General features: G+C 36.3%; 1 protein-coding gene across 2 annotated transcripts in view; it reads left to right on the top strand.

Annotated features, from left to right (window-relative positions):
- The window catches only part of NEBL (nebulette), a 245,879-nt gene that overhangs the window by 65,353 nt on the left and 155,248 nt on the right, over window positions 1-25,278 (top strand). For both annotated transcript variants that reach the window (XM_050325495.1, XM_050325484.1), the window contains exon 3: window positions 6,210-6,294. In XM_050325495.1, the coding sequence (XP_050181452.1) occupies window positions 6,210-6,294 (85 nt within the window). The remainder of the gene's footprint in view (window positions 1-6,209; window positions 6,295-25,278) is intronic.

The raw sequence follows: 25,278 nt of genomic DNA, 5'->3' as shown, positions 1-25,278 counted from the left end.
CAATACTGACCACTTATCTAATGTTAATGCTTTCGGATATAGGCTGTGAAAAAGTTGGAAATGTACAAGATTTTAGTACTTTTAAAAAATAATCTGTCTTTTTAAATTCTAAAATAAGGTACTGCAGACCTCTTTTCCATGGCTGCCCCTTCTGCCAGTAATTATAAAATTACTATGAAGTCCACTTCTCTGTGATTTCAGGTGTTCCTCAATGGATAACATTTGCAGAGCTAACTACTCCAGTAGTTTGATACAGTAGAATTTAGGAATGGAATTTCAAATTGTGAGAGTAATGAAATTTGTTTTTACACAGTTTTATTCAAATTGTAAACATTTTCTACCTTGCTGCTTTCTGTAAGTGGCTCAGTTTTTTCAGCCTTTGGCAGAGAATAGTAAAGCACTAACCTGTGTCTTAGGACCAGATACACAGTATTTAATGTGGTCCCGCACCTTATCTTTTGTAGGGACCCCCAGATATGGGTTTATGTAGTTGTGTATCGAGTGCAAGTCTAGCAGAGCAGTGATGTGCAACATGTGTCTGGTTTTATGTGATAGGTGGCCTTTTACTTGCTCCAGGAGCAAGTATGTTATGGCTTATCCCAATAAGCAAGTGGAATATCCTTACTTGTAAAATTTTTTTTTCTTGGATCTTACTGCTTGCCAAATCTTCTCCAAATCAATACAAACTCATCTCTCTAGGGGATTTTTCTCATAAGTAGGAACTTAAATTCAGCTAGCACATGGGAGGAACTTTCTCTTTTACTTCAAGTAAGAAGTACAGATGCACAAATTAAATATCAGAAAAAGTAAGTCCCTTGAAAAATAGAAGATGGAAAAATATGTTCTGAAGCAAACTAATTGCAGCCAGAGTACCTTTCTTCATACAGATAGATTCCAATAGCCAAAGGGAATGACATCTTCAGGGTAATTTCTGGAGAATTGTCATATATTTCTTGTCCGCTTCACTGCCCAAGTGCTGCCACACCAAAGCTGTATTATCCACCAGTTACATTATTCCTCCTACAAAAGCCTTTATAATTGCATGCAAATAAGTGATCTTGCACAGAAAGCTCAAAACAAAAGAGAAAACCCAGAGAAATCCCTCCTGGAGCTTCAGAGCAGTAAGTGTAAGTGAGCACGAATTTCAAATCAAATAGTCAGCTGTGGGCAAGATATCCCTCCTGCTGCTTCTTTCTCTGCCGTTGTGCATCTTACATGTCCTTCTGTGAATGGCACAGTTTTAAGGTAAGGAGATGAAAGTAGCCCTGTGCCTCTTCAAACTGCTGGTTTAAACGCTCCCTAGATGAGCTCAACTTAATATCCTGTCACCCACCTTTATCCTGGATAAATTATTTTGTCTCATCTCTTTTATATGAGACATAATTGGAGATCTCCTGTGTTTCTTCTCTTGTGTTTTTGTGCTGTTTGTTGGTGTGGGCTCAGATAACATTGAGCAGATTGGGCCTAGGAGATCCGAGATTGAGCTTACCTACCTGTCCTTCAGTTGTTGTGAGCTTAGGTGGCATCCAAACTGCTACATCATTATTTATTATTTAATTTCAATTTGCAATTTTTGCGTACACTGTACTGAAGTGCTAGTTTTAAAAGCATAATTAGCTTTTAGAGTTTTTTGTAATTCTTGTAAGATTTTACTATGTTATTTTTCAGGTTTATTTTGTTCCAGTCTGTATTACTGCAACTGAAAATAAGTGTTTTTCTTTTAACCTCGTTGTCTTTTAGAGTTTGCTTTAATTAGAAACACAGTTATTTCAGGCAATATTTAGGAGAGGACAGATATAGCTTAATGTGACAGCAGCGATGGTGATTGTTATTATGAAAATATATGATGGAGCTGACCCTCTGCTTAGGAAAATAATTTTGATTTGTGTATTTTGTGTCTGTTCTCTGGTTAAGAGATATCACAAATTTAATGTTGAAGGCAAATATTGAATAGCTATTCTAGGGGAGCGATAACCCAATAGAAATCCAGTAAAGCTAACAAAGGGTATAATTCTGTAACTGTGGACAGTAACAATTAATGTTGCAGTCAGAAAATACACACACAAAACTCTTTGTCATCTTGTAAACATTGGTTAAGTCTGCGTGAGGTATGAGCAAGTTAATTTCAGTAGATGTTCGAATTTATCTCAGTCTTTGAATAGAATCTTTTTCAAAAAGAGAAAGCTGAATCTTCATCCCATTCTTTCAGGACATGAGGTGTTTTGTTTGTTTGTTCATTTGTTTGGTTGGTTTTGGTTTTGTGTTTTTTTTTCCCATTTTGTTGGTTTGAGAGAGTGGAAAAGCTGATGAAAACTACAGCTAAACAAGTATTTGGGAAAATTCCTATCTTTAGTCATTGGAAAAGCTAGGAAACTTTCAGGTACTTTACTGAATTCTTGTAGATTTTACTATTTCCAAATATTGAAAGTGAAGGAGTTTGCTCATAAGAAGTTGGAGACTGAGTTGTGGTTTGATTTATTAATCAAGCTGTGCAGCTGAAGCAGGCAATACAGTAACCCACAGCACAGACACCATACTGTGTATCCTGATTTGTTCTGGAACTTCTTGTATAGATCTTTTTACAGGATTAATCCTAATAGCATTAGTGTGGTAAGACATATTGCTAAGTAGACTTAGACAACTAACAAAGACTTAAAACAAACAAAAAAAATCCTTTGGACATTCCTATTAAATAACTGACATGAGATCAACCTCTTTAACCAATTCCTGGCTCTTTCTCAGACATCATCTTGGACAAAAGGGAAACTGAGCAACGGATTACCAGGGACCACTGTCAGCCTTTTGAATTAAAGACTGTTGCCATCCAGTTACTCATCCTTATTCAGAACATGTTGACAAAATGTGGTAGAGCCCCAAACTGATAGTTAAAAAAGCAGATTTGTGAATTTTAACACTTTTGTTTCAGGCTTCTATTTCAGTCAAAAGTATCCAACGGTACAATGATCTTAGATAGTATTTACATAATTTAGTATCTTAAATACTGATAATTATCCTGAAGACATGCTATCAGTAAGCTTAAAACAAATGTGAAAAGCTGAAGATAGGATTTAAATTTAACACTAGTCTTTTTAATGCATTTGAGGCAAGAATTTCCATAAATTAGAAGGCATGTATCTAAACCCATGTCTTTATGGTTTGATATACCGTGTGAGTGGTTTCATAAATCAGCTGCAGTTAAAATGACAACCCACAGCAGAATGTACTGCTAATTTAATTTTGTTTAATGATTCTTATTTTAATCACTGTAAAATACATTTTGCTAAATGGTTTATATGATCAGTTTAAAGGCTGATTTAAATTTCAGCAGTTTTGTTCACTTGTCATGTGTATTGTTTATTTCCATGGTCAAGTATAAATACTTTTCACTGATAAAATCAGTTTACCTCGTATTTTCAAGCATACTAAAGGAGTGGTTGTTCGAGACTAAGCATACCTTTTTTACTTGAAGTATGGAGCTAGTGCTTCTAAAATAAATAATGAACTCAGATACATTGGTTCTGAAGTGGTTTGCTTGGACTGTTGAAATACCTGTGGGCTCCTGAATACTAATTGTGCAAGAAAGCATTTCTTTTGCAAATGATCAGAAGCGAGAGCTGGTGTATGATAGGGACAAGGTGTATGTCCCTATGCTTCAGAATAGAGGGGTTTAATTTAGCAGCCTGGGTTTGTAGCTCTCTGCTGCTGTTGCTAACAGCATCCCTGGGGGCTGTGGCTGAGACGCTTGCCTCAGCATTGTCCACTCATTTCACAAGGGGACCAGGCCAAATAACCTGTCTGAGCTGGCTCACACTCTGTATTCTCCGTGTTAAAAAGGATGAACACGGGTGATTATTGTGATTTTGGTTCCAGGGTCATGATATGTAACCATGGTGTAAAACAGTGCTATGAATGTTTAGGGGAATGCTTTCAGCATTCAACATGTGCATAATGTAATTTTTAACTGCGTGTGTGACAGATGATATTTTTTTAGGGACATGGATTCTATCATCTAGAGGAGCTATCCGTGGATCTCTCCTGTGTGGAAGTGTGCAATGCTTTAAGGTGTGAATTATGCACCATTGCTACAATCTTCCTTGGGTAGCAGCAATGCCTGGCTGTGAGGTGGCTTGTTGCCTTCCCCATCTGTCCATTGCTGCTTTCCAAAAAGGGCTTATGACCATCCCTGTGACTAGTCTAGCATTTGTTTTTTGCCTTTATACAGATGAAGAAAGGGTGTGACAGAAGATAGTGAAATAAAGAAATAAAGAAAAAAAAAAAGAGAAACCATTCTGGAAGTATTTCCCTGTCCCAAGGTAGACTTGGCTGTAACTCCAAATGAATAGGCTGGAGAGTGTCATGCCTAGGAATTTTGTTTTCTAGTTTTCAGTGACATGAGCTCTCTGAGACAAGTGGCTGACATAATAGGTGGGGAGGTATCTTGCTGTAAACTCAAGAGTGGCGTTATTTGTCCATCTGCTAGTATCCAGCCTGGGATGATTCTTACACTTCTGTGAGGAAAGGCTTTCTTCCATCAAAGTGTTTATTTTTTGCTCTTTCTATGCAGTTATTTTTCCTTGGGAGCCTGAAATCCCTAGGTTGTCCTATATTTCTCCTCTGTTTTCCCTGTGTAATGACACCATAAATGAGGGGATGTTCCACAGCCTCTTGGTGCATGAGTCTACTCTATCGTACCATGATGTGGAAGTCTGGCAATGTAAGTTGTCATCTGATGGGGGGGATCAGACCTGGAGCAAAGTCAACTGCATGATGTCCATTTTTCATCAAGTTTTGCTTTTGCATTTCTGAAAGGAAACATTCGTCTTTCGGCTAAAAACTTAAATCCTCCTTAATTTTTCATGAATGCTTTATTTTTTTCTGAAAAACAATTTTTTACTGAAGCCATGCACTTCATGGAAATAGAGCTTATAAACAGAAAACTTTCTAACAAAATACAATTTTGAATGAAAATATGTATCATCTTTGCACAGAACAGCAATTTTATGATGAAGCTATAGCAACTGAACTAGCTGCTGAAAGAACACATTAGAGATAACTGGAGTTTGAACGTGGAAATGTTTAATGCTTCATATCCTCAGTCTTCAGACACTGTTTACTCCTTTTGTAGAAATTATGCTGCAAATGTTACTGTGTCTGAAATACTATGCCTGTTGTCTTATACTCTGAAATGTTGAAGGCACAAATGTGGTAGCTGGCCGACATGGGAAGCTGTGAATGGTAACTGAAGACATGAGCGCCTCACATGGTTTTAAGGTGAACATTTTGGTTTCACGCAGAAGATGATGGAAAGTAGTTAGTAAGAATCAGTTTCCTCATGGCGTTTCTGGCTCATACAAATATATCTATTTTGAGATGTTTTGTTTTGTTATTTCCTTCTTTTTGTGGTCTTTTCTATAATACAACTTTTTGTTTAACAGTAAAGTTGTAGGATAAATCCATGAAAATTAGTAAATAGTGGTTCCATAAATGAGTAAGGTTTGATTGCTACAGTTCACAGAATCACAGAATGAGTGAAATTGGAAGAGATCACTCAAGGTAATCTAGTCCAACCTTCCTGCTCAAGCAGGGTCCCCTAGAGACCATTACCATAAAATGCCAAGGCAGATAATTGGAATAAATTGTAAAGGTGTAAAATTTCAAATGGAAATAGAGATACCTGAAAGATTGCAGTTCTGAGATACCACAGCCTTTAGTACTGGATATTACAGTATTGTATTGACCTATTTACCATTAAAGCAATTGGCTTTTCTCTACCTGGGAAGTACCTGCCTTGATCCTTCTGGTTTCTGCACTAATGGTTTTAAGACACCATGGTACTCCAGCTGTACTCTCTTATGCCGTTTTAGTTTCTGTAAAACAATTCAGTTTTAATGGCTTTTAGTTTAGTCTTTGTTCAGCATTATACCAAGACAATGCAGTTAAACATAGTTTTGTTCACTCAATTGAAAACAAATTTTGGACAACTGCTCTTTGAAGTCAGTGGACAGGATGAATGGGTGGGACTTAGATTCACTACAGGAACTCGTTCATGTTGTTTCTGCACAATATTTTTAAAGTAAATACTTCTAATTCGTAGCAAACTATGAAAGAATTTTACAGCACTGTGTAGGACAGAGTGCTGGGGTGCATTTGGCTTTCTAGCATGTGCAAATATTTACAGTTTGGCTTTGTGCTCCTTCTTCTTCTTTTAGACATTACCCAAAGCAGTCCTTCACTGCAGTGGCTGATACACCAGAAAATCTTCGCCTGAAGCAACAAAGTGAATTGCAAAGTCAGGTAAATCAAATATTTCTTTTATCTTGTTAATATTAGACTGTCAACCCACTTCTCTGTAGTTTTTCAAAGTAATATTAGTATTTCTTTGTACATACATAGCAGCATTCCAGTGTAATTTTAGAAAATATTTTTACATTGGTATAACACTGCACAATTTAAGATTTTATTTCTGATCTCACTTATACTAGTTACCATACTACTATGTCCAGTGATACCACTGAAATCCTTCATTTTCAGCAATATACAAAATATCTAAATAGTTTTTAATGTTTGAAATGTTATAGCTCAACCCAAAAGGGGTTCGTTTACCTTAGACAAACCATTGTTGTTAGCCAACATTAAACTTAATCATAAAATAGCTCTTTGATTAACAAACAATGAATTTGTTGTTTGCAAATATTTAGAAGCCTTTAATATTTGTCAACACTGGACTGACTGAATGATTATTTTGTGGAACTGTTATATCTCTTATATCTGTGAGTATGATGTGATTCTGTGTGATTCTGTGATATGTGAGGCAGTCTGTAATCCAATTGTGATAACTACATTATCAATCAAAACTTATATAAGTTAATAAGAAATATATTTAAATTAAAATGTAAAAATAAAATGGGAAAAAAAAAAGAGCAAAATAGCAATGAAGACTTAGGTGACCCAAATATGATGTTTGCTAACTACCATAATGTGAAGTTCTGATTGACATTAATTCATTAATATCTGAAAATACCTCCTCTCCTCCCCTCTCCAGTATCACTTTTGTATTGCTTGATTTTATGCAGTGCTGGAAGTTGGCCTGGCTGTGTAAGACAATTCATAACACTTGATTGCGTTTTGTTTTATGGAAGTTATGGTGTTTTTTAATCTATTGTGTTTTAGTTGCAGTCTCTTACTATACATTGATAGCTATCATTGTCAATGCCATAAAAACCTGTAGCAGAAAACAGGCAGTAGACAACAAGAACTTTCTTGTTTGGGAACCTCTCTGTAGGTTAATGGGTAAAATCAAAGCAGTGGTAAAGAGAAATGGTAACACAGATATTTAGCATTTTAACATTTAAAAGAATTCTTTACCTTTTGCCATTACAGTTATTGAGTATGAAATTTAGAGAAAATCTTTCATGCTGAAATTCTGCCACCTAGAAAGAGGACAGTTCATGGACTGTGTATCTCTTGACTTCAGTGGATTTTAGAGTGGAGTTTGCTTCATGTTGTTGTAGTCCAGTGGTTCTGTGTACCAGAGTTACTATTCTGTCATGAGGTTAAAAAGAACTTCTAAACTGTACGTTTTTACAGGTCTGTTTAAAACAATATAATTTTTGAGCCCACTAATTTTTTAGTGGTTTCACAGAAAATGTTACCATTCAGGAGAATAATAAAATTTTACTCTTCTTTCCAGAGGATATAGGAGAAATTGCTTTCCCTAACCTATCTAAAACCATGCTTCCATGGTACTTCAGAAGCATAAGGAAACTTGTTCTGGTATTGTTCTCTATTTGTAAACTGAGAACTTCTATTGTAGGACTGGATAAGCAGTATAAACAAGAAACTTGAAATTAACTTTTGAATAAACTTGTGGCAACTGTTCACAATGCCCTGGCATAAAATGTTAGATAAGGATCTACTCAGAACTTGGAAATGGACAGAAACCCTTAATTTGTACACTGTGCCTTTTTCAGTATTATTAGTCAGCAAAAGATGTACAGATACTTAGAATATATTTCTAAATTATAAAGGTAAAAAATTGCCTACTTGGAAGAAAGGCCATAATGTGTTTGGTCATCATTTACTTCCTTGTTGTTGATTCACATCTAGACTGGGTTAAGTAGCCTAGCCTGTAAATTGTTTCAATGCTGAAATAAAGATTCCAGAGGCTTTTCCTAATCCAATTTTAATCTTTTTATGAAATAGAACTGTAAATTCTGAATAGTTTCTGTAATACTTTGAAGAGTATAAGGACAGAGAAATTACTATCCTGACTCAGTCGTATTGGCCATCTAGTCCATTGTCCTATTTTTTCTGAGAAAGCTGGAAGCCTCCCAACTGAAACAAATACATGGGATATAATTTGGCGTTGTTCAGGTTTCAGTGCTGTGCAATAGAAAAGAGTGTGTACACGGTTCAAGAAAAGCCTTTCACATGAAACCAAACTTGGCTGGATAGAGTCACATTATTACTACCTTTCAGTCTTCATCAGAGCTACTTGAGCCTCCTGCTGATGCAGTTGACACTTTGGGATTGAGCAAATTCTGTGTTAGGTAGTGTAAAAATTTATGTTAACTTCTGAATAAGGATAAATGCTTTTCTACAGTAATAGCTGCTTCCTAGTTTCTAAGTAAACATCTTTAATGGTTTTCGTTCTAAAGAGGCACAACCCTGCGTTTAACTGCAGGACTCCCAAGTGATTTTTCAAAATCTGTAGCTTTAGAACTATTGTTTATTTTACTCAACAAAGCAGTAGGAATTGGCAAAGGAAACACCATTAAATATTGTAAGTGCTAAAAGATGAATATTTTTGTAAATTTGTTGGTTTTTATTTTCATTTAAACAGCAATTGACAGCATTTTAAGTTGCAGTGCTGGGTCCTCTGTCAAGAATCCATTAAGGTTAGCATCAGGTGCCAGGGTGTCATATTGACGTAACATGGCAAGAGCAAAACAAACAAAACCAAAATATTATTTTCTGGATAAGTCAATAGAAAGTGCATAGCTTTATAGAACACTTCAAAAATTATGTTGTTAAGAAGTCAAAGGACAATATTTAAAAGCTTTCCAGAGGATGGTCTTCTTCTATATTATATTATTTCAGAGCTTTTCCCCACATTAGCCTGTCGCTTCCATATTCTTTCATTCAGCTCTGTAGTTGGAAGGGGATACAAATGCATTTTGGGAGAAGATGTAAGTTTGTTTTCCATTATGGCGAACTCCCCATACCAGTGTGTCTCCTGACAGAAGAAAAATGAATTTTAAAGTCTTCCATCATCTAAATAAAGAGACAGAGATCCAGTGTCTCAAACAAGATTTTTCTTTATGCCTCTGTGATGAAAAATCGTGGTCTTTGTAGGGTATAGTTTCTATATGCACTTGCCTCTCCTAGATGAACTCAAATACAGAAGTTAGTGATATGCTCATCTCAGCTGTGTTTACTTGGGAATTTCCTTCATATACCTTAGCTACTGATCTCTCTAACTTTTGAACAGTGTAAATTGCTCCATGGCCTTTAGTTCTCGCCTGTGGCAATGCTGCGTACATCAAAAGCAGCAACTCCAGTTGAACTTGCAGAAAGAAACAGAGATGTTCTGCAGCAATTCTTGGCAGGAAGAATATTGAAGTGTCAGATCAAAGGGAGGGTTGATGTTTAAGGTGTGTTCTCATTCTCCAGCACTTTCTGAGGAAACGTACTTTCTGTTAAGTCTTAGGAACTTGATACAAAATCATGGGCATTGTCCTTCTACCTTCTTGTCCTAGTCTCTGGTGACACATCCTGAGGCTGCTGTCCCTGGAAACTATTAGTGCTTCTTTTCCTGTGGGAGAAAATAATTTTCTTGTGCTTCCCATACAGAAACTTGGATAACTGAAAGTATGTATGAGATGTTTTTCTGAAAAAAGAAACATCCTTGCATTTTTTCTTGTTAAAGAGAGTTAATAAAATGTTGATTTTTAAGAAGTACCATAATTTCTTAGGAGACATACCCAACTGAACCAGGATATTACCCCAATAATCTTATATTTTAAGAGTTCTTACTTTCTCAGGAAATACTTGTGTTTGTATCTTTATCTGCCAACTTTCACCAGGATAATCGTGGTACTATTAAGCGTTTGGAAGAGAGTAAACCTCAGTAAAGGAAAAAAAATTCCTTATGGTCAGATGTTTGCATCTAGTATGGCCATACTTGTCTTTGTTCAGGTTGAAGAAGAGACTGACTCTGCTTAGCAGTTCCCTGTGAAAGTGCAAGAGATGACAGGTGTAAACTGAAATACAGAACATTGCATTTATAACTAGAGAAAAACATTTCTAGTGTGAGGATGACTCCATACTGGCAGAGATTGCCCAGAGAGATTGTGGAGTGACCATCCTTGGAGATTTTTAGGAGAGAACTGGGCACAATCCTGAGCAATCTGCTGTGGTCAGCCGTGCTTTGAGTAGGCCGACGCATTAGACAATTTCCAGAGTTCCCTTGCAACTTCATCTGTTTTCAGATTCAGTGCCTGGCTCTGTCCTGTCCTTCTTCAGGTATCTCTTAACCATTTCTCTCATCTTCTTTCCTTCTTCTCTTTGCTTCTCTGTTCCAAAAATATGTATTAGCAAACTTCCAGTCAGATTCTTCTTATTAGCTGTTTTTCTTGATTTGGTAAAAAAGCTTTGTCCTTTTATATGCACTTCTTTTATGAAGTCTTTGAAATGAACTGCCACAGTGAATGCTATAGGGGAACAGAATACCAGATGGATTACTAAAGCAGACATTTGGTGGATTTTGTGGGGTACCCTGAGTGAGCTCATTGGAGAAGTCATGGAGAAAATAGTCTTTGGATCTAGAGGCAGAGGTAAAAATACCCTCTTTCAGCTGAGAGGAGGAGGAAGAAATATGAGATAGCAAACAGAGAGACCTTGTCATAGCTTTATGGGTGACTTTGTAAGATTTTGTAAGAAGACCCTGGACCACAATTTAAAGATGGGACTTTTCCAGATAGCCATCAGGCACTGATTATTTATATACTCCTCTCTCCATTTCTGAGGATCTGAACCCAATCCACTGTACGTGTCTGAAGAGAGGGGTGAGAGAACAAGAAGAATGCAGGCTTCTGAGGCATCTTCTTGCGATTACTTTTGAGTGACAAGTCCTGGAATAGTTGATTAGGTTTGTGCATTAAAATAAACCCAGAGTGCCTGTAGAAAGCTCTACCCTGCTTCCCTGCAAGCCCCTTCACAGTAGCATTTTGTAAATCATGCTTACCTACTAAATGTGATGTTTTTTTCTGCTCATTGTTTGTTCCTTCTTCCCCTCTGAAGACTATTCAAATTTGTTTTATCTGCATGAGTCAAAGGCATAAAAATCATTCTTGATGTGAATAATACAAGGCTTGTGAGGACTGCTTGAAGCAGAGTGAATTTCAGCCTTCTGGGGAAACGATTGTCACCTCTTCTGATTTTTATCTTGCCAAGTATGTGAGGGATTCTGCCTACATCCTATCATCCTATCCCCACTGGACTGGCTCCTGTTACTGTGGTGCCATATATCTACACTCTTTCTGGTTGTGTTCTTTTTTTTTTTTTTTCCTGCTCTGTGTTTACATAGGCTGTAAGGTTCAGGATGTGACATAATGCTTCTTTTCTTTTCCTATCTGCTACTCTTTGCTGTCATAGATGCTGAACCAGCATGTGGAGATAAACACATTGTAACCCTGTGGTCAGGAGACACCACAACACTAAGCAGAGACAGCAAACAGCTTGTAGTACTGTAATAGTAGGTAAACAGATTGTGCAGCAGAGGGAGAGTTTCTCTGTGGAATTCATTTTTGTGTTACTGACACATTTGTAGCACCCTAAAATTATTTGATTCCACAGGTGGAAATAGAAATCTTCTACTGGGATATAAGATATGATTATGATTATGGGCTACTTTTTGAAATAGAAGAGTAGTTTCATTTAGCTTTTTATGACTAAGTGTTAAATCTGATTCCTGGTACTGGCTGCATATCCTAATTTTTTAATTTATTTTTTTTCAATCAAATAATTGATCTGATTAATTAAACAGAATTTTAAACTAACTTCTAATGGTAATGTACTGGCCAGTGTATGAAATATAACTTCTATAAAGGGGTTGGGAGAGTAGTTTTTTTTTGTTTGTTTGTTTTGTTTTAGTTGTTTATAAGAAGAAGTATTTTTCTTATAGTGTTGACTGTGTTTCCCCGTTTTATTTTTGCATCACATCCCACCTTGATAATCAGTAAGTTAAACTGTGTAGATAAAAGCAGTACTTTCTTTTCCTTTTTTTCTGAACCTATGTTATGTATATCTGCATTTATATCTAAGGACAAAATTACAGGTTTCAGTGCCTGAGCAAAACAACTGCTTCAGAGTATTCTTTTTGTAATGTTTCTTCACTTATATAAAAAAAAATCTGCAAAGATGATGATGGAAGGAGCACATTTCAAATCAACATCCAGAATTAAAAACATACTTGCAGATGAGCATCTATGGAAAATAATAACCTATCCAACTCCAGCTTTTCATTGTTGATTTGATGACGCAAGAGTAAAAGTTCCAACAATTTTTTTCTTGACAATACTGCTTGTCCTGTTGTTAATATGCATAAAAATGTGAAAACCTGATGTAATTTGATAGGGGAAAAACCAGAACAGAATTACGCTTGAGGGTGCACAATAATATCTGCAGAGTCTTGGAAGCAAGCAGCTCAAACGGTTCCTGCTGGCTAAAAAATTAGGAAGACTGTAAAATGCACAATCACAGGGGAAAAATCATCTCTTCCAGTGCTAAGACTGAGAAGTAAGATGCAAAATATAATAATATAATAATAGTAATTTTTCTAGTATATGTTGATGAGGCAAAAAATAGTATGTTTTCTTTCACATGTCTATTTTAAATGTACATAATGTTTAACTGCAAAAAGTGAAGGGATAATACATTTGAATGAAGTATAGGTAATTTTTGTGGTAGGAGGAGGGCAGAGTGGTTGTGATTATTAAACAGAGTACTTACAGAGCAAAACCATTTTTATAGACTTTCTTAAAACATTAAATCAATGTACAGCAAGTAGGACATCCTTAACAGAAAATCTTAGAATCAATAAAATGAAAAGTGATTCAGACTACTTTAACTTGTACAATCAGAAGTAACAGCAAGGAGACAAAAGAGAGCCACAGAATATATGCCTGTTATTTGTAAGGTGAGTTGTGGAATTCTTAACTGCATAAACGCTATTATATGCTTATCTATAACTTTTTAGATGAACAATTAATAAAAATAATAACTTAAAAATTGAGAATTTCTATGATGTAAATAATAACTTAAAAATCAGAATTTCTATGATGTAAATATTCACTAAATACTATAATCTTTAAAAAAGTGTCCTTTTCTTCTGGTTGAGGAAGGAATGGAGAACATGCATGTTCTTTTTCTTGCCAGGTTTCTCTTCAGATTCTCTTGAGCTTCTTTCTGACTGTTATTTTTGGAACTAGAATTTTTTTATGTGGTTGCTCTGTGTTGTAGGTAATTGGATACTGCGATTCTTGTTAGTTACATTTTTGTTGCATCACTGTACAACATACAAACCTACATGAAGGAAAAATGCATTCAGTTTTAGAGAATTTAAAATAAAGACTGAAAACAGAACAATTGTCTTAATAATTGAGGCATCCAGGGCAATCAGATGCTGAAGACGCGTCTGTACTGTTTGAGTACAGGAGGGCCAGGAACAAGTTCCTGATCCCAAAGACAAATAGTGTGTAGTGGGTCATGACCACACTGTGTACTACTTCTCCCCCTATAATGGATATATACTTTTTTCTAGTTCATAGTGTTTAATATGGTGTAAGGGCTGCATACGAGCCCATCAGAGTGGCATTTTTGAAGCATGAAACAGCCACTCTGAAACATGATGGCATGTGGGGAGTTTGTGGAGGCAGTGTCCTCTTGGCTGTGTGTGGTGACTGATCGGGTCAAAAGGCACAAAACCAGTGCAGGCATGTCTTTGATGTCCTTTCAGGAGTGCTTCCTCCACTGGATTAGACACTGAGCTGGTCTTGCATTGGGGATGGTTGTGCAGTACACACCCAGCAGTGCGGGGTATTGAGGTTGTCAGTACCGAGTTCATTGCCTTGCCCTCTCTTATTTAGCAGGGTATTTGTACTGAGAAAATCTGTCAAAGCCAGAAAATGAGATCACATCACTCTTGCTTTCCTTTCTGGACTTCAGATCTGCATCCTTCAGACTGCCACATTTGATCAAAAGGGTTCCATGTACTCCTGCTTCCTATTGCTGACACTGCTGTTTTTTCACAAGCCACTTTGTACTGATCAGCAAGAAGAAACTTGACTCTATAGGTGACTGGCCTGATCCAGTGTGGAGTATTGGCAATGCCATCATAAAAAGGAAGAATAGCTGAGGAGCCTTTACTTATTCACCTTGGGATATCAAAAATTAAATTTTCAGGAATATGATTTTAGTCAACACATTGAATTAGGAGAATTTGTTTTATTTTCTTGATGTTGCTATTGCCTTCCTCCAGGAAGTTCTTAGTCTTTGCCTTAGACTTCCGTTTGTGTAATGGCAGGGATAAATGATCTCCTTCTTCCTCCACCAAATTGTAGGGACTGGCATATTTAATAACTTGAAAGTAGCATATGAGTTTTTTTGTTAATGTCCTTTCATCCAAAGTAACAGCTCAACACTTTTTTTTTCCCAATGTGAGATTATAACAATGAATTCTTTGTACATCAAAGCATTGAATTAATCTGTTTGGCATTTCATATTGTGACAATTAATAGTTGTCATTTAGTTCCTCATTTTAAGCTCATATCTTTTCAGAAGTACTGACCTGTTTCTTACCAAGGAATGAAGCTAGTCATCCATCTTGTTATAATGAAACCAATTTTTTTTCATCTATGGCAATTTTTTAACAAATTTCAGAGGTTCTGAACAGAAAATTTCTAGAGGCAATGTTAATTTTTCTATTAATTTTTTTTCCATATTCTCATGGCCTTACATATTGAAAGAGTAAGATAAATGACTATATTTCTCCTAATTATATTGGTTCTCTGAAAATATTTTTAATTTGGGTCTTATCCCTTATTTTTTTTGTTTGTTTTATTCTACAAGGCTGAACCACTTTTACTCTTTAGACACTAGGGTTTTTTTCCTACTGATGCTACAAGCTCAATAGGTCACTGAAAGGGTGGTTAAGCATTGGAATGGGCTGCCTGGGAAAATGGTGGAATCACCATTCCTGGAAGTGTTCAGAAAACAACTGGGTGTGGCGTTTAGTGCTATGGTTTGGTAGATGTGGTGCTCAGTCAACAGTTGGACTTCGTGATCTTGGAGGTCTTTTCCAACCTCAGTGATTCTATGATTCTGTGTCAGTTTTTGTTGTTCAAGGGATTCTTGAGAGGGAGGACTGCTCACAATGTTGTATTGATTGTCAGATGTGCCCTTTCAAAGAAGAAAGCAATAGATTGAGAGATCAAATCCTTCTCTAACATACCTCTGGAAATTGCCTCAGATCCATTTTTAATTTGGCTGATAGTTGAATATTTTTTCCAATAAACTTGTTACATGTTTGTAACGTGAAAGGAGTGTAGAATTAGAGAACAGAATTTCCATGGGCATGATTATATTTATTTTTATTTGATGCAGTTATTTTTTCCATAGAATGCATGCAGTCTTTAGATCTCTGTTGAGAAAAAAATGAAAATACTGATTTACCTACAGGTTTCTCCTGTGTGATTACCTGTGATGTAAGTCTGCTTTCAAAGAGTATTTTTAAGTATGTATTTTGTTTATCAGTTGCTTGCGTCTGCTAAAGAATTTTAAATTGTTAAAGATGTCTGTATAACAGTTGAAAGTGACTGGACTTCTTTACCTCTTTGGCTTTTCTTTCCTGAGTGTAACAAAAAGGTCTATCCAGATGCATATTTTTGCTTTGTGTAAAACATCTGTTCCCATTGTGTGCATTGCCAACTAAGTAGTACCCTTTAAATCCATTATTAATTTTGTTTTCGGTCAGCATTTGTTCTGGAGGTGGCCTTAACAAAATGACCAGCAAAGCTGCTTAATAGGAGAAATCCAAGCGTAGTGAGAGTGTCACATTCTCTTAATTGAAAGTCTTACAAAGCAGAAGCTTTAAGCAAATGAAATGGCAAAAAGAGCTTTAGCCTTAGCAGAGAAATTAAAAAATTAACAAACAAAATCTCTGTCATTCCCTGTGTTTCCCAACAAAACGTAGTATGCTGGCTTCCGGGTTTTGAATAGCTGCAAAAAAGCTTTGTCTGCTCCAGCAAGACTACTTTTTACACTTTGAAGCTTTGAGTATGTTTCTCTCTGCCTGCCTCTCTCTTTGAGTTTATTTTTCAGTTCTTGATAGTTTCAGACCTGTCTGTAGCCTGAGCTCTTAGTGCAAAGAGCACCTGTAATATGCTGAGTGTGACTGTGAGAAAGAGAAAGGCTTGCCTGGTGGTGCAAGGCACATGAATCTGAAATTGCATGATATTAGGCCTTTCAGAGTATTTGGGTGAAGAAGAAAGGCAGGAGGGATCCTGGGCAATCCTACCCCTTGACCCCAATAAAAGGCCATGAGTGTTCATCAGCATTTTAGTTGGTCATTTTCCTGATGCTTAGGTTACTTATTGATGGGGCTGTTTTAGGTCCAAGAAATATATTGTCCTCCTGATTTATTCTGAGATGGTGCAGCAACCATTCAGAGTTCAATGATTTCTTGTAACTGCTGCCTCACAGGATGGATTGAGGTCTATTCGGGGTGATAGTTTGTCAGGTGGTGCTATGCTTGCAGGAGATTATGTTGATGGGCTTTCAAGTGAAAGGATCAGGAAAAAAAGAGAAAGGAAAAAGAGTAGGATTAGTACAATGTTTAACCTTGCCCAAAAAAAGCAAGTGGAAGAAAACACTAAATGCTTTAATTGCATAAAATGTTAGAGCTTTGAACGTATTTGGTGGAAACATTTTTTTTTTGGGAGCAAAAATTTGACATTAGAATCCACCTGGAGCACAGTTTTATTTTTTTCCAGTAGGTTACTAGAAGGTAAATCTTGAAGGACAAAATACATAAGCTGTTTTAATTAAAAAAAAAAAAAGACAGAAAAGAAGACTTGTTGCTTATTGCTAGCAGTGACCAATTTTAAATATGTTGTATTTATATAAACTTCTAATTCAGTTGAGTTTTATTTAAAAAGTAAACATTTCTCTATAAATATATCTACATTTAATATGTTATTTTTAAATATCTTGTGAATTTAAAATAGCTGAATTTCACTTGAATGAAAATAATTTTACTGGATAAAATCAAGCATAAATGTCTTGGTTTAAAAAATTTTCAGGAACTGTAGATAAATTGCTTTAAACTTTAGTAGATGCAAATGTGAATGAAGCTTATATACTGAGCTGTGCTCATTTTTGCAACATAACTTTTTAATAGTGTAATATAATGATCAGTAAATGAATTGTTGATATAAACTTAAATACGGAAACATGATCAGAAGAATGGGCCAAGTTACTCAGTCCTGTTAAGAAGGGAGTAAGAGAGATAAGTGTGTTGAGGACAGGATGCTCCAGTGCTCAGGTGATAAGGCTGGAATGCAAGCACCCATCACAGAGCCAGGCTGGGAACACAGTGCAGCAGCATTTGAGATAAATGAGAAGTGGGATACATCACTTGTTTTGATCGAAAGAGAAGGCTTTGATCTGTGTGTAAAAGAAGAATCAAAAAAATCAAATAATGGTGTATTTGACTTGAGTCGTGGCTTTCTGGTACATCACTGGCCTGTATACCCTTGCTTTGTTAGAATTGCGCCTTGTGAACGTGCTGGCCTTTGCCACCAGCCTGAGTCCATGGTCACTCCTTATGGGCTAAAATGAACACTGGAGTCCTTTGATGCTGCTGCTGCTGTCTCCAAAAGCTCCTGCAACAGAAGCTGTTCTTCCTTTTCCATCCTTTTAAATTTAACTCCTTCAGTTTAGTTCTGTCTTTTTCCAATCTCTCATTCTATTTTACATCCTTAAGCTCAGCTCTTGCTTTTGGTCTTCACTTTTACTTTGTGTTAGTTCTACTTTACGATCTAACCTCACAAATTCTTGTGATGTGTATTGAGCATGGAGGAATTGGAGTATTTGAAATGAGTGATACCAATGAAAAATGGAGCTACTGCCCTGGAAAGCTGTCAGCAGTGCACAACACCAGAGATGGCAGAGCTCAGTGGGTCAGCAGCCGCTGAGTGGGGATGTGGAGGGCAGGACTCCAGAGAGCCATCACCCCCTGTGCTTCGAATGAGTTATAGTTATAAAAACATATTTTGATGGTAGATTGTTAGTAAGTGAAAACTTTTAGAATACCCTCTGTTTTTGTAGATACCAAAGCCTTAGGGTAGTATTCTGTTGTTTCTGCCCATTAACAGTGTACAAAGTGTCATGAGTATCTCAGATAAAGACTTCTAAAGTAGGGTAGAATCTGATGCCTTGTTATATAACAGGCAGTGTTTGAGAACTGACTGACGTGGTAGACAGACCATATTTGGCTTTTCAGGGGACTGGAGTCAAATGTAAGGAAAGAGACCAAAAAGAGATAAGGTATGTCAGAAATCTAGTGAAAAGCATACCTACTGTCCTTAACCAGCAAGGTGTGAAATATTACGCTGATCATCTTATTTTATAACACCAGATAGAAACTTCTTGTTCAGAGAAACATGGTGACAGGGCTCACCAAAAACTCTTTTGGTTAATATTTTTACCTCTGCTGCTTCCTTCTGTTTGGAAAGGATGGAAAGAAACTTCCTGGTGACCACAGACATTGAGGGTATTTATTTTAAATAGAAACACAAGATGTGCAGAGATATGCAATCTGGATACTTCCTCTTTCTGAGAGAAGTCCTATCCTGCTGCTGCTGAGTTAAGGAATGGATGTTTTTGCATGGTCTTAACAGACATTTCAATTTTTTTTTGTTTATATTGTTTAGTGCTTTAACATAAGCATCAATTCCTGGAGCATTTAAGTGTTTCTGATTCATTACTTCTGTCTACTTGCAAGAAAATTGTGTTTTACTAGGTAAGAGTTTACGTACTTTGGGGACTTCTTCACTGGCAAATAAAATGATTAAATGAAACTTAGTTTTCTCAACTTTTAGTAGCTACAATATAAAAAAGATCAATTAGCTCATTCTTAGCAATTTTTTTTGACTCTGTAGATCACAAACTTGAAAGATGTTAGTCTGCTGAGTTATTTTTAGTATCTATAAATGTTGCCTTTGATGCAGTTAAAACAGAGAAGTTTTTTGGCTAGAATGTAGTGTTTCTGTAATAGTCAGATTGGTTTCCAACATATGCTGAAGGAAGCTCATATTTTATTTTAAAATAACATGGTTTAAATTTTTCATTAATTTCTCTCTGCTTCAAAACTTTGGGTGCATCACTGATGATGGGAATTAGAACTTGGAATTTTACCAAAATCAAAGGAAAATATCCTTTTGAGGAAACAAGCTGACAGTATAAAGCCACAGCAGGAACTTGCTCTGTGTGATGTAGTCATCTGTAGCTGCTTGGGAGCTAAATATAGTGTAGCTGCTGCTACAGCATGAGTCCTCAGCTAGGTGAATTTATTCAGCTGAGTATTTTGTATTGCAAAGACAGTTAAACAGCAGTACTTTGGTGTCTTGAATCTCTCTCCATGAGGCTGCATGGACCAATGCAGACATTGTGTCTGTCAATAAATTGACTGCAAAAGCCTCAACTTGGAATCATATTTAAGTGGCTGAAATCATAATACCATATAGGAACTTCATTTTTTTTTTCAGTTGTATGCTGATGTTATTACATGTCTTTTAGAAATGCAGTATTGAAGAAGTCAAGTACCTAGTCTCTGTTTTGCCAATTGGTTATTACATGATAAATATTAGCATTGTAAAGAAAAAAATTAAGTAAATGCAGCTTTATACTGGAATTTCCACACTTTGAGGGGAAAAAAAGCTGGCAAATATAATCTCAGGGTTAAACTGGACATTTATCAATAATGTTGCTTTACAAATAAATAGACCTTTTCCTTTTTGTAATAATTGAGATGACAGCAGTAAATTATTAATCTACAAACTCTGTTTCTGTACTGAGTTGATGGCTGAGGTTCATTGTGCTCACCAGGCTGATTCATGTTCACTATGTATATGGCAGTGTAGCTGTTACCACCTTGTTAATGAGCTACAACAGCAATGATGTCTCTCCAAGGGAACAGACAGATATTTCGCCTAGAAAAGGAAAGGTTAGGAAAATATATTTCCTGCTTGATATTTTATTTGAAAGAGCGGATCAGAAACAAACATGTGACTTACAATTGCTTTATGTCCTATCTTCCTTTAATTACCAGGTTTTTCTTCTTTGAGGCACGTGTTCTTGCAGCAGAAATGAAAAAATATTAGCTACTGTCCTGACCCTGATTTGGAAATAAATTACTGAAGCATATTATGACTTAAGGGTGTTTGCTTTGTGTATATTTCAATTACAGTAGGAATGTATGCTATTGAAAGACAGAGGTTATTGCCCTAGTTCTTTCTTACCTCTCTTTCAATTAAATTTGATTTCTGTTACCATAGCATTGCCTGCTCATACACCTCTTTGTCCAGTGCTGGTCATTTGTGAATATTTTCTCTTTGACTGTGTGGCTGTTCTTACTCTTCCTGAACTGACAGCCCTTGTCGAGTCTTTTTGGTCTGGGAGGGGATGGTCAGGCAGCTGTTTTTCACAACTGATGCAATTGCTAGTGTTTCCTATGCATGAAGGCAGACTTCTACTCAGTACCCCCTGGGGACTGTGAACATCATTTTTATCATGTTGGAACTACAGGCTCTGTCAGCCCAGTGAAGTTGTTCTCAATTAGTATGAGGCAGTCCAATTCAGAAGGGAATAGCTGCTCGTGTTTGAGCCCATTTTTCTTTGAGTGTTGCCTGCACTGATTTCCAGCTGTTACTGTGCAGCTTTGGGGAGCTAATGGGGTTCATTGGGAACATCTATCTCAAAAGGAAATGCCCGAGTCAGTGTCTAGTTGAATGATTGGAGGTTTTCACACACAAAAAACCCGGTTAATACCCACTTAGCTAATTATCTCTCAATGTACATGATCATCCTTTTCAGTCCAGTAATTAGAGAAAATTAAGTGGAACCTTGCTAATTTGCACTAATGCTGGGAACAACCTTTTACTAATTACTGAATTTTGTGAATTAATGCAAATAAAAACAAGTAGTTCTTACAAACTATAGAGTAACATGTGCTGAACCCTATGCAGTAGTGCCACATTAATATTACACTGCCAAGAACTCACAAGTACATGCAGGTGAAGTTAATATGATGTTAATTGAGGACAGAATCTTTCTTATGCTGAAGTTTGCTCTTTGTTAACTATGTGTACTACACTGAGGCCTACAGTCATATGAGGCATCTAGAATACCATTCCCCTGCTTTCTCATAGAGTTCAAGGAGACCTTCAGAGATCTCCTTATATTCTAACATAACTTAAATTTCTCCTCTTTTGAGGGAGTTGCAATTGTCCCCATGGCTGCTGGAGCCAGCACAACATCTCACTTTGATTCTTTTGAGCTGTTGCAAAGGCCCAAAAAGCTGGAAAAAGCCCAGCCCTTCTGAAAATCCAGTGCAAGTGAAAGATTCCTAATTCCTCTGGTTTTTATTTTATTTTATTTTATTTTATGCCTCTTTTTTTTTTTTCCCCCCTCTGTGAAAGTAGTTTTACTGATGATTCCCTTGTGTGGCTGCATTGCAATCCCAGTCCTAATCTTTCTTTCAGAAGGCTCTCCCTCCAATCCCATTTATAGTGCCAAAGTTAACCCCATGTTTCCCAGACATCCACTTTTCTCTTCGAGTTGCTTGGGTAGTCCCTAGAAAGCCAGCTGCCTTCTTGCCCACATCCTTTATACTAACTACCCATCACTTTTGGCATGATCACTGTTCAGATCCCAATAAAATCCTAAAATCCCTGATAAGCATATGCTAAATAACTCTTGGCTGTTGCCAAAAGTGAGGTGTCACATATAAACCTGATCATTGAGAAGCAAAGGGCTGTTTTGAGATTTCTGTATAATCTCGGTCTCCCTCATCTGAACTACAAATATTGTCAATCTTCTCATATTCAGCTGTAATTTATCCTCATGTTTATGCACCTGATCTGAGACTTGGTGAGAAACAATTGAGAGCACCTTGCAAGAAAGTTTATTAGCCTTCTGTTCCCTAGTTGCATCCACCATCGTTTCATTGTTTTATATTACTTTTGAAGATAGGAAGGTGAAACACTGTATGTAGAGTAGCCAAGTCTGCAGTTTATGGCCTAATGGCAAGATTATGACAGTCTACTAAGATGACCTGCTTTTCAGCCTACTCAACCTTTTACTTTTCTGTTCAGACACCTGGTTATAGGGAACTACCCATAAGCTGCAGGAGCCAAATGCCTTAAGCTATTCATTTTATATGGTGAAAAAGTAGGAAAATACAAAGTGGCAAACTAATAAAGATTGCGTTTCTTGCTTGTATTCTACCAACTGTCCTTTTTGGTGGTGGAAGAACTTCTACAGGAATAAAAATTATATTTGGTAACCTTAAAGTTATGAGAAATGAAACATAACTTTTTATTTTATTGCAGTTTTGCATTCTGACTTTTAAACCAAAGCGTCAGTTCCCCTAAGTGCCTAAGCCCAATGTATTTTCATTTCAAATAGAACACCTGAATATTTAAATTGGTTCTTGAGATTCAAATGATTAAGTTGCTTTTTGAGACTTAGGCTCCTAAGTCATGTAAGAGCTTTTTGAAAGGCATGTTCTGCCCTAAGGTTATAAGTTAAAAATTAAAGAAAAATACAAACCAGTTCCATAAAGAACTCTGTTTTAATGGTCTCATTCCATAGTTTTGATACAAGTTGATCTGTGGATTTGGTTAATTAGAAGTAAAAAAATCCAGTACTAAGATCACTCATATGTAAAAGCCAGTATCATTTTTTCCATAAAATCAGGTGTTATGCTTGGGATAGTTAATGACTTAAAATGAGTACTCTGCTATTACTGCATGGTTGTGTCCCTTTCCAAACTGTTGCACATCCTCAGTCTTCTCACTGAGGATGCAGATAGAAAAATACTGAAGACCTTGATGCTGTGAAAATGCTATTCAACAACAGCTAAGACATTAATAACATAACAATGTTATCAGCATTGCTTTGATCACAAATCTAAAACACAGCACCATAGCTACATCCCAGCCAGTCACAGTACAGTCATAAAGATCTTAAAAGGGGAAGAGAACTTGATGTCTGAAGTAGGACTGATGGAACTGGATTTTCTCAGCCTGGAGAAGAGAAGACTAAGGAGAAACTTAATCACAGTCCAAAAGATAGTTGCAGACAAAGTGGAGTTTCTCTCTTTGCAAGGTTGCATGGTGGTAGGAGAAGAGACAGTGGGAATAGTTGCTTCAGGAAAGTTCTGTCTTGGGTATGAGAAAAAACGTCTTCATCATGCAAACAATTAACCACTGAAATAAGTTACCCAGAGAAGTGAAATCTCTCTTGCTGGAAAAATCTCGTGAAAGCAAGGACTGTTGGCGTGGTGATTTTTTAAAAAAATAGTTTTCTGAATATAGCTGAAATGTAATAAATACATAAAATACCATTATTTAGATCCCAGGGGATTTTGAAACAAATGAAATTCCTGCAACTGAAAAGGAAATATAATTCAGTAAACAGTGATATAAATCAAGATCTTTTAAGGTCTGTTCCTCATTGCTCTGTTAACTGGGGTGCTTAATTTCTCCTCATGTATCAGTTCTGTGATCTCTAAAATGATGACAAATGTCCTATTTTTCATACACTAGAAGAATAATATCCAGTAAGCACTGTTTAACAGTGAAAGTGAGGGTTTTGAAACTGTTTAGCTGTTTTAGGCAAGCATTTCTTGTATTTAGCAGATATTCTTAAGGACAAGGCCATTTTGGATTGAAAGATATTGGTATTTAAATAACATTAAATTTCTAGGATTTTTTCACCTTGTAAAATAGTCTACTTTTAAAGCTTAAATAGGATGCAAGCTCTCCTAGGACTCATGTTGTAGGTGTATATTTTTCTCTTACTGTTTATGTAAAATCTTTGGAGCTGTTTATTATTAGTTTGCAAGGAGATTGCTCAAATGATGCTTTAAAAAGATTTAGTTTTGAATTTTTGAGAGTCAATAAAATTATGTTCCTGGTATTGATATATATATATATATATTGATTTTTGGATTGTAGTTTGAGATAGCACTGTTCAAAGGGCACGGGTTGTGAACGCAACAAAAACCATCATACAAATACTGTCAGGAGTGGGAGGAGAAGTTCACTGGAGTTCACTGAGAGTGTCATGTAGAAAAATTCTCTGGTGTTGATTTCTTTCCTTCAAAATACGATGAGCATTTAATGTAGCACATACGTAAAAGCATGGTTTTACATGTGTTAATAGGAGAAACTAAAAGCAAAAGCTGTGGCAAAGTGATTCCATGACAATCACGTTTGCATAAACAATATGTGCTCTAAACATTTGTCTTCTGTTAAAAGATAAACTGAAGCAGGAAGATAGATCAGGGTTCTTTCCTTCATCAAAAGAAGATTAAAGCATCCGAATTATGCAGATGCAGCACAATAATGGTTCAATGGTTTTAAGGAACCCTTAAAAACTATAAGGCTCAAGATGCAGTGTTTCAGAAAGGAAGAAAAGAAAAAAAATCACTCTGATTAAAGCATCTTCTTTTTTGAAAAAATGGTTTTAGTTACAAAATAGAAATACAGAACAAGGAAGAGGGTTAACTGTTGCCTTCTTCCCTCCTGGGAAATATATCAGACCATATGTTTGAAAATAAGAAAACTTTTTTTGAATTCTATGGCAGCTGATGTCAGAAAACTCTTACGATAGTGCAGTACTGACCTCCTGTGTTTCAGAATATAACAAAATACGTGTGTGAGAAAATGTCTTGCAGTTATGAAATAACATATTGATGGGTTTTTGCTAATATGTAGGAAGAGAAACCCACAATGCTGTCTTCTTGTTCAGCGTTATAAATACACTTATTTGGGATTTCAGATTTAGCTTCCTGGTAAATATACAGACAAGGATATACAAGTAGTATTTTTTACCAGGATACTACTTATTAGTACTTGGATTTTCATAAAAATGGGTGAATCCATGGATTTGGGATCTTGCTTTCTTCTTTGAAACATTTGCTATTACATTATT

This window comes from Myiozetetes cayanensis, unplaced genomic scaffold (genome assembly GCF_022539395.1).
Source record: "Myiozetetes cayanensis isolate MyiCay16 unplaced genomic scaffold, myiCay2020 scf1, whole genome shotgun sequence".
Classification (NCBI taxonomy): Eukaryota; Metazoa; Chordata; class Aves; order Passeriformes; family Tyrannidae; genus Myiozetetes; species Myiozetetes cayanensis.
The sequence above is the reverse complement of the archived record's forward strand: the minus strand, read 5'-3'. Positions and strand labels throughout refer to the sequence as shown.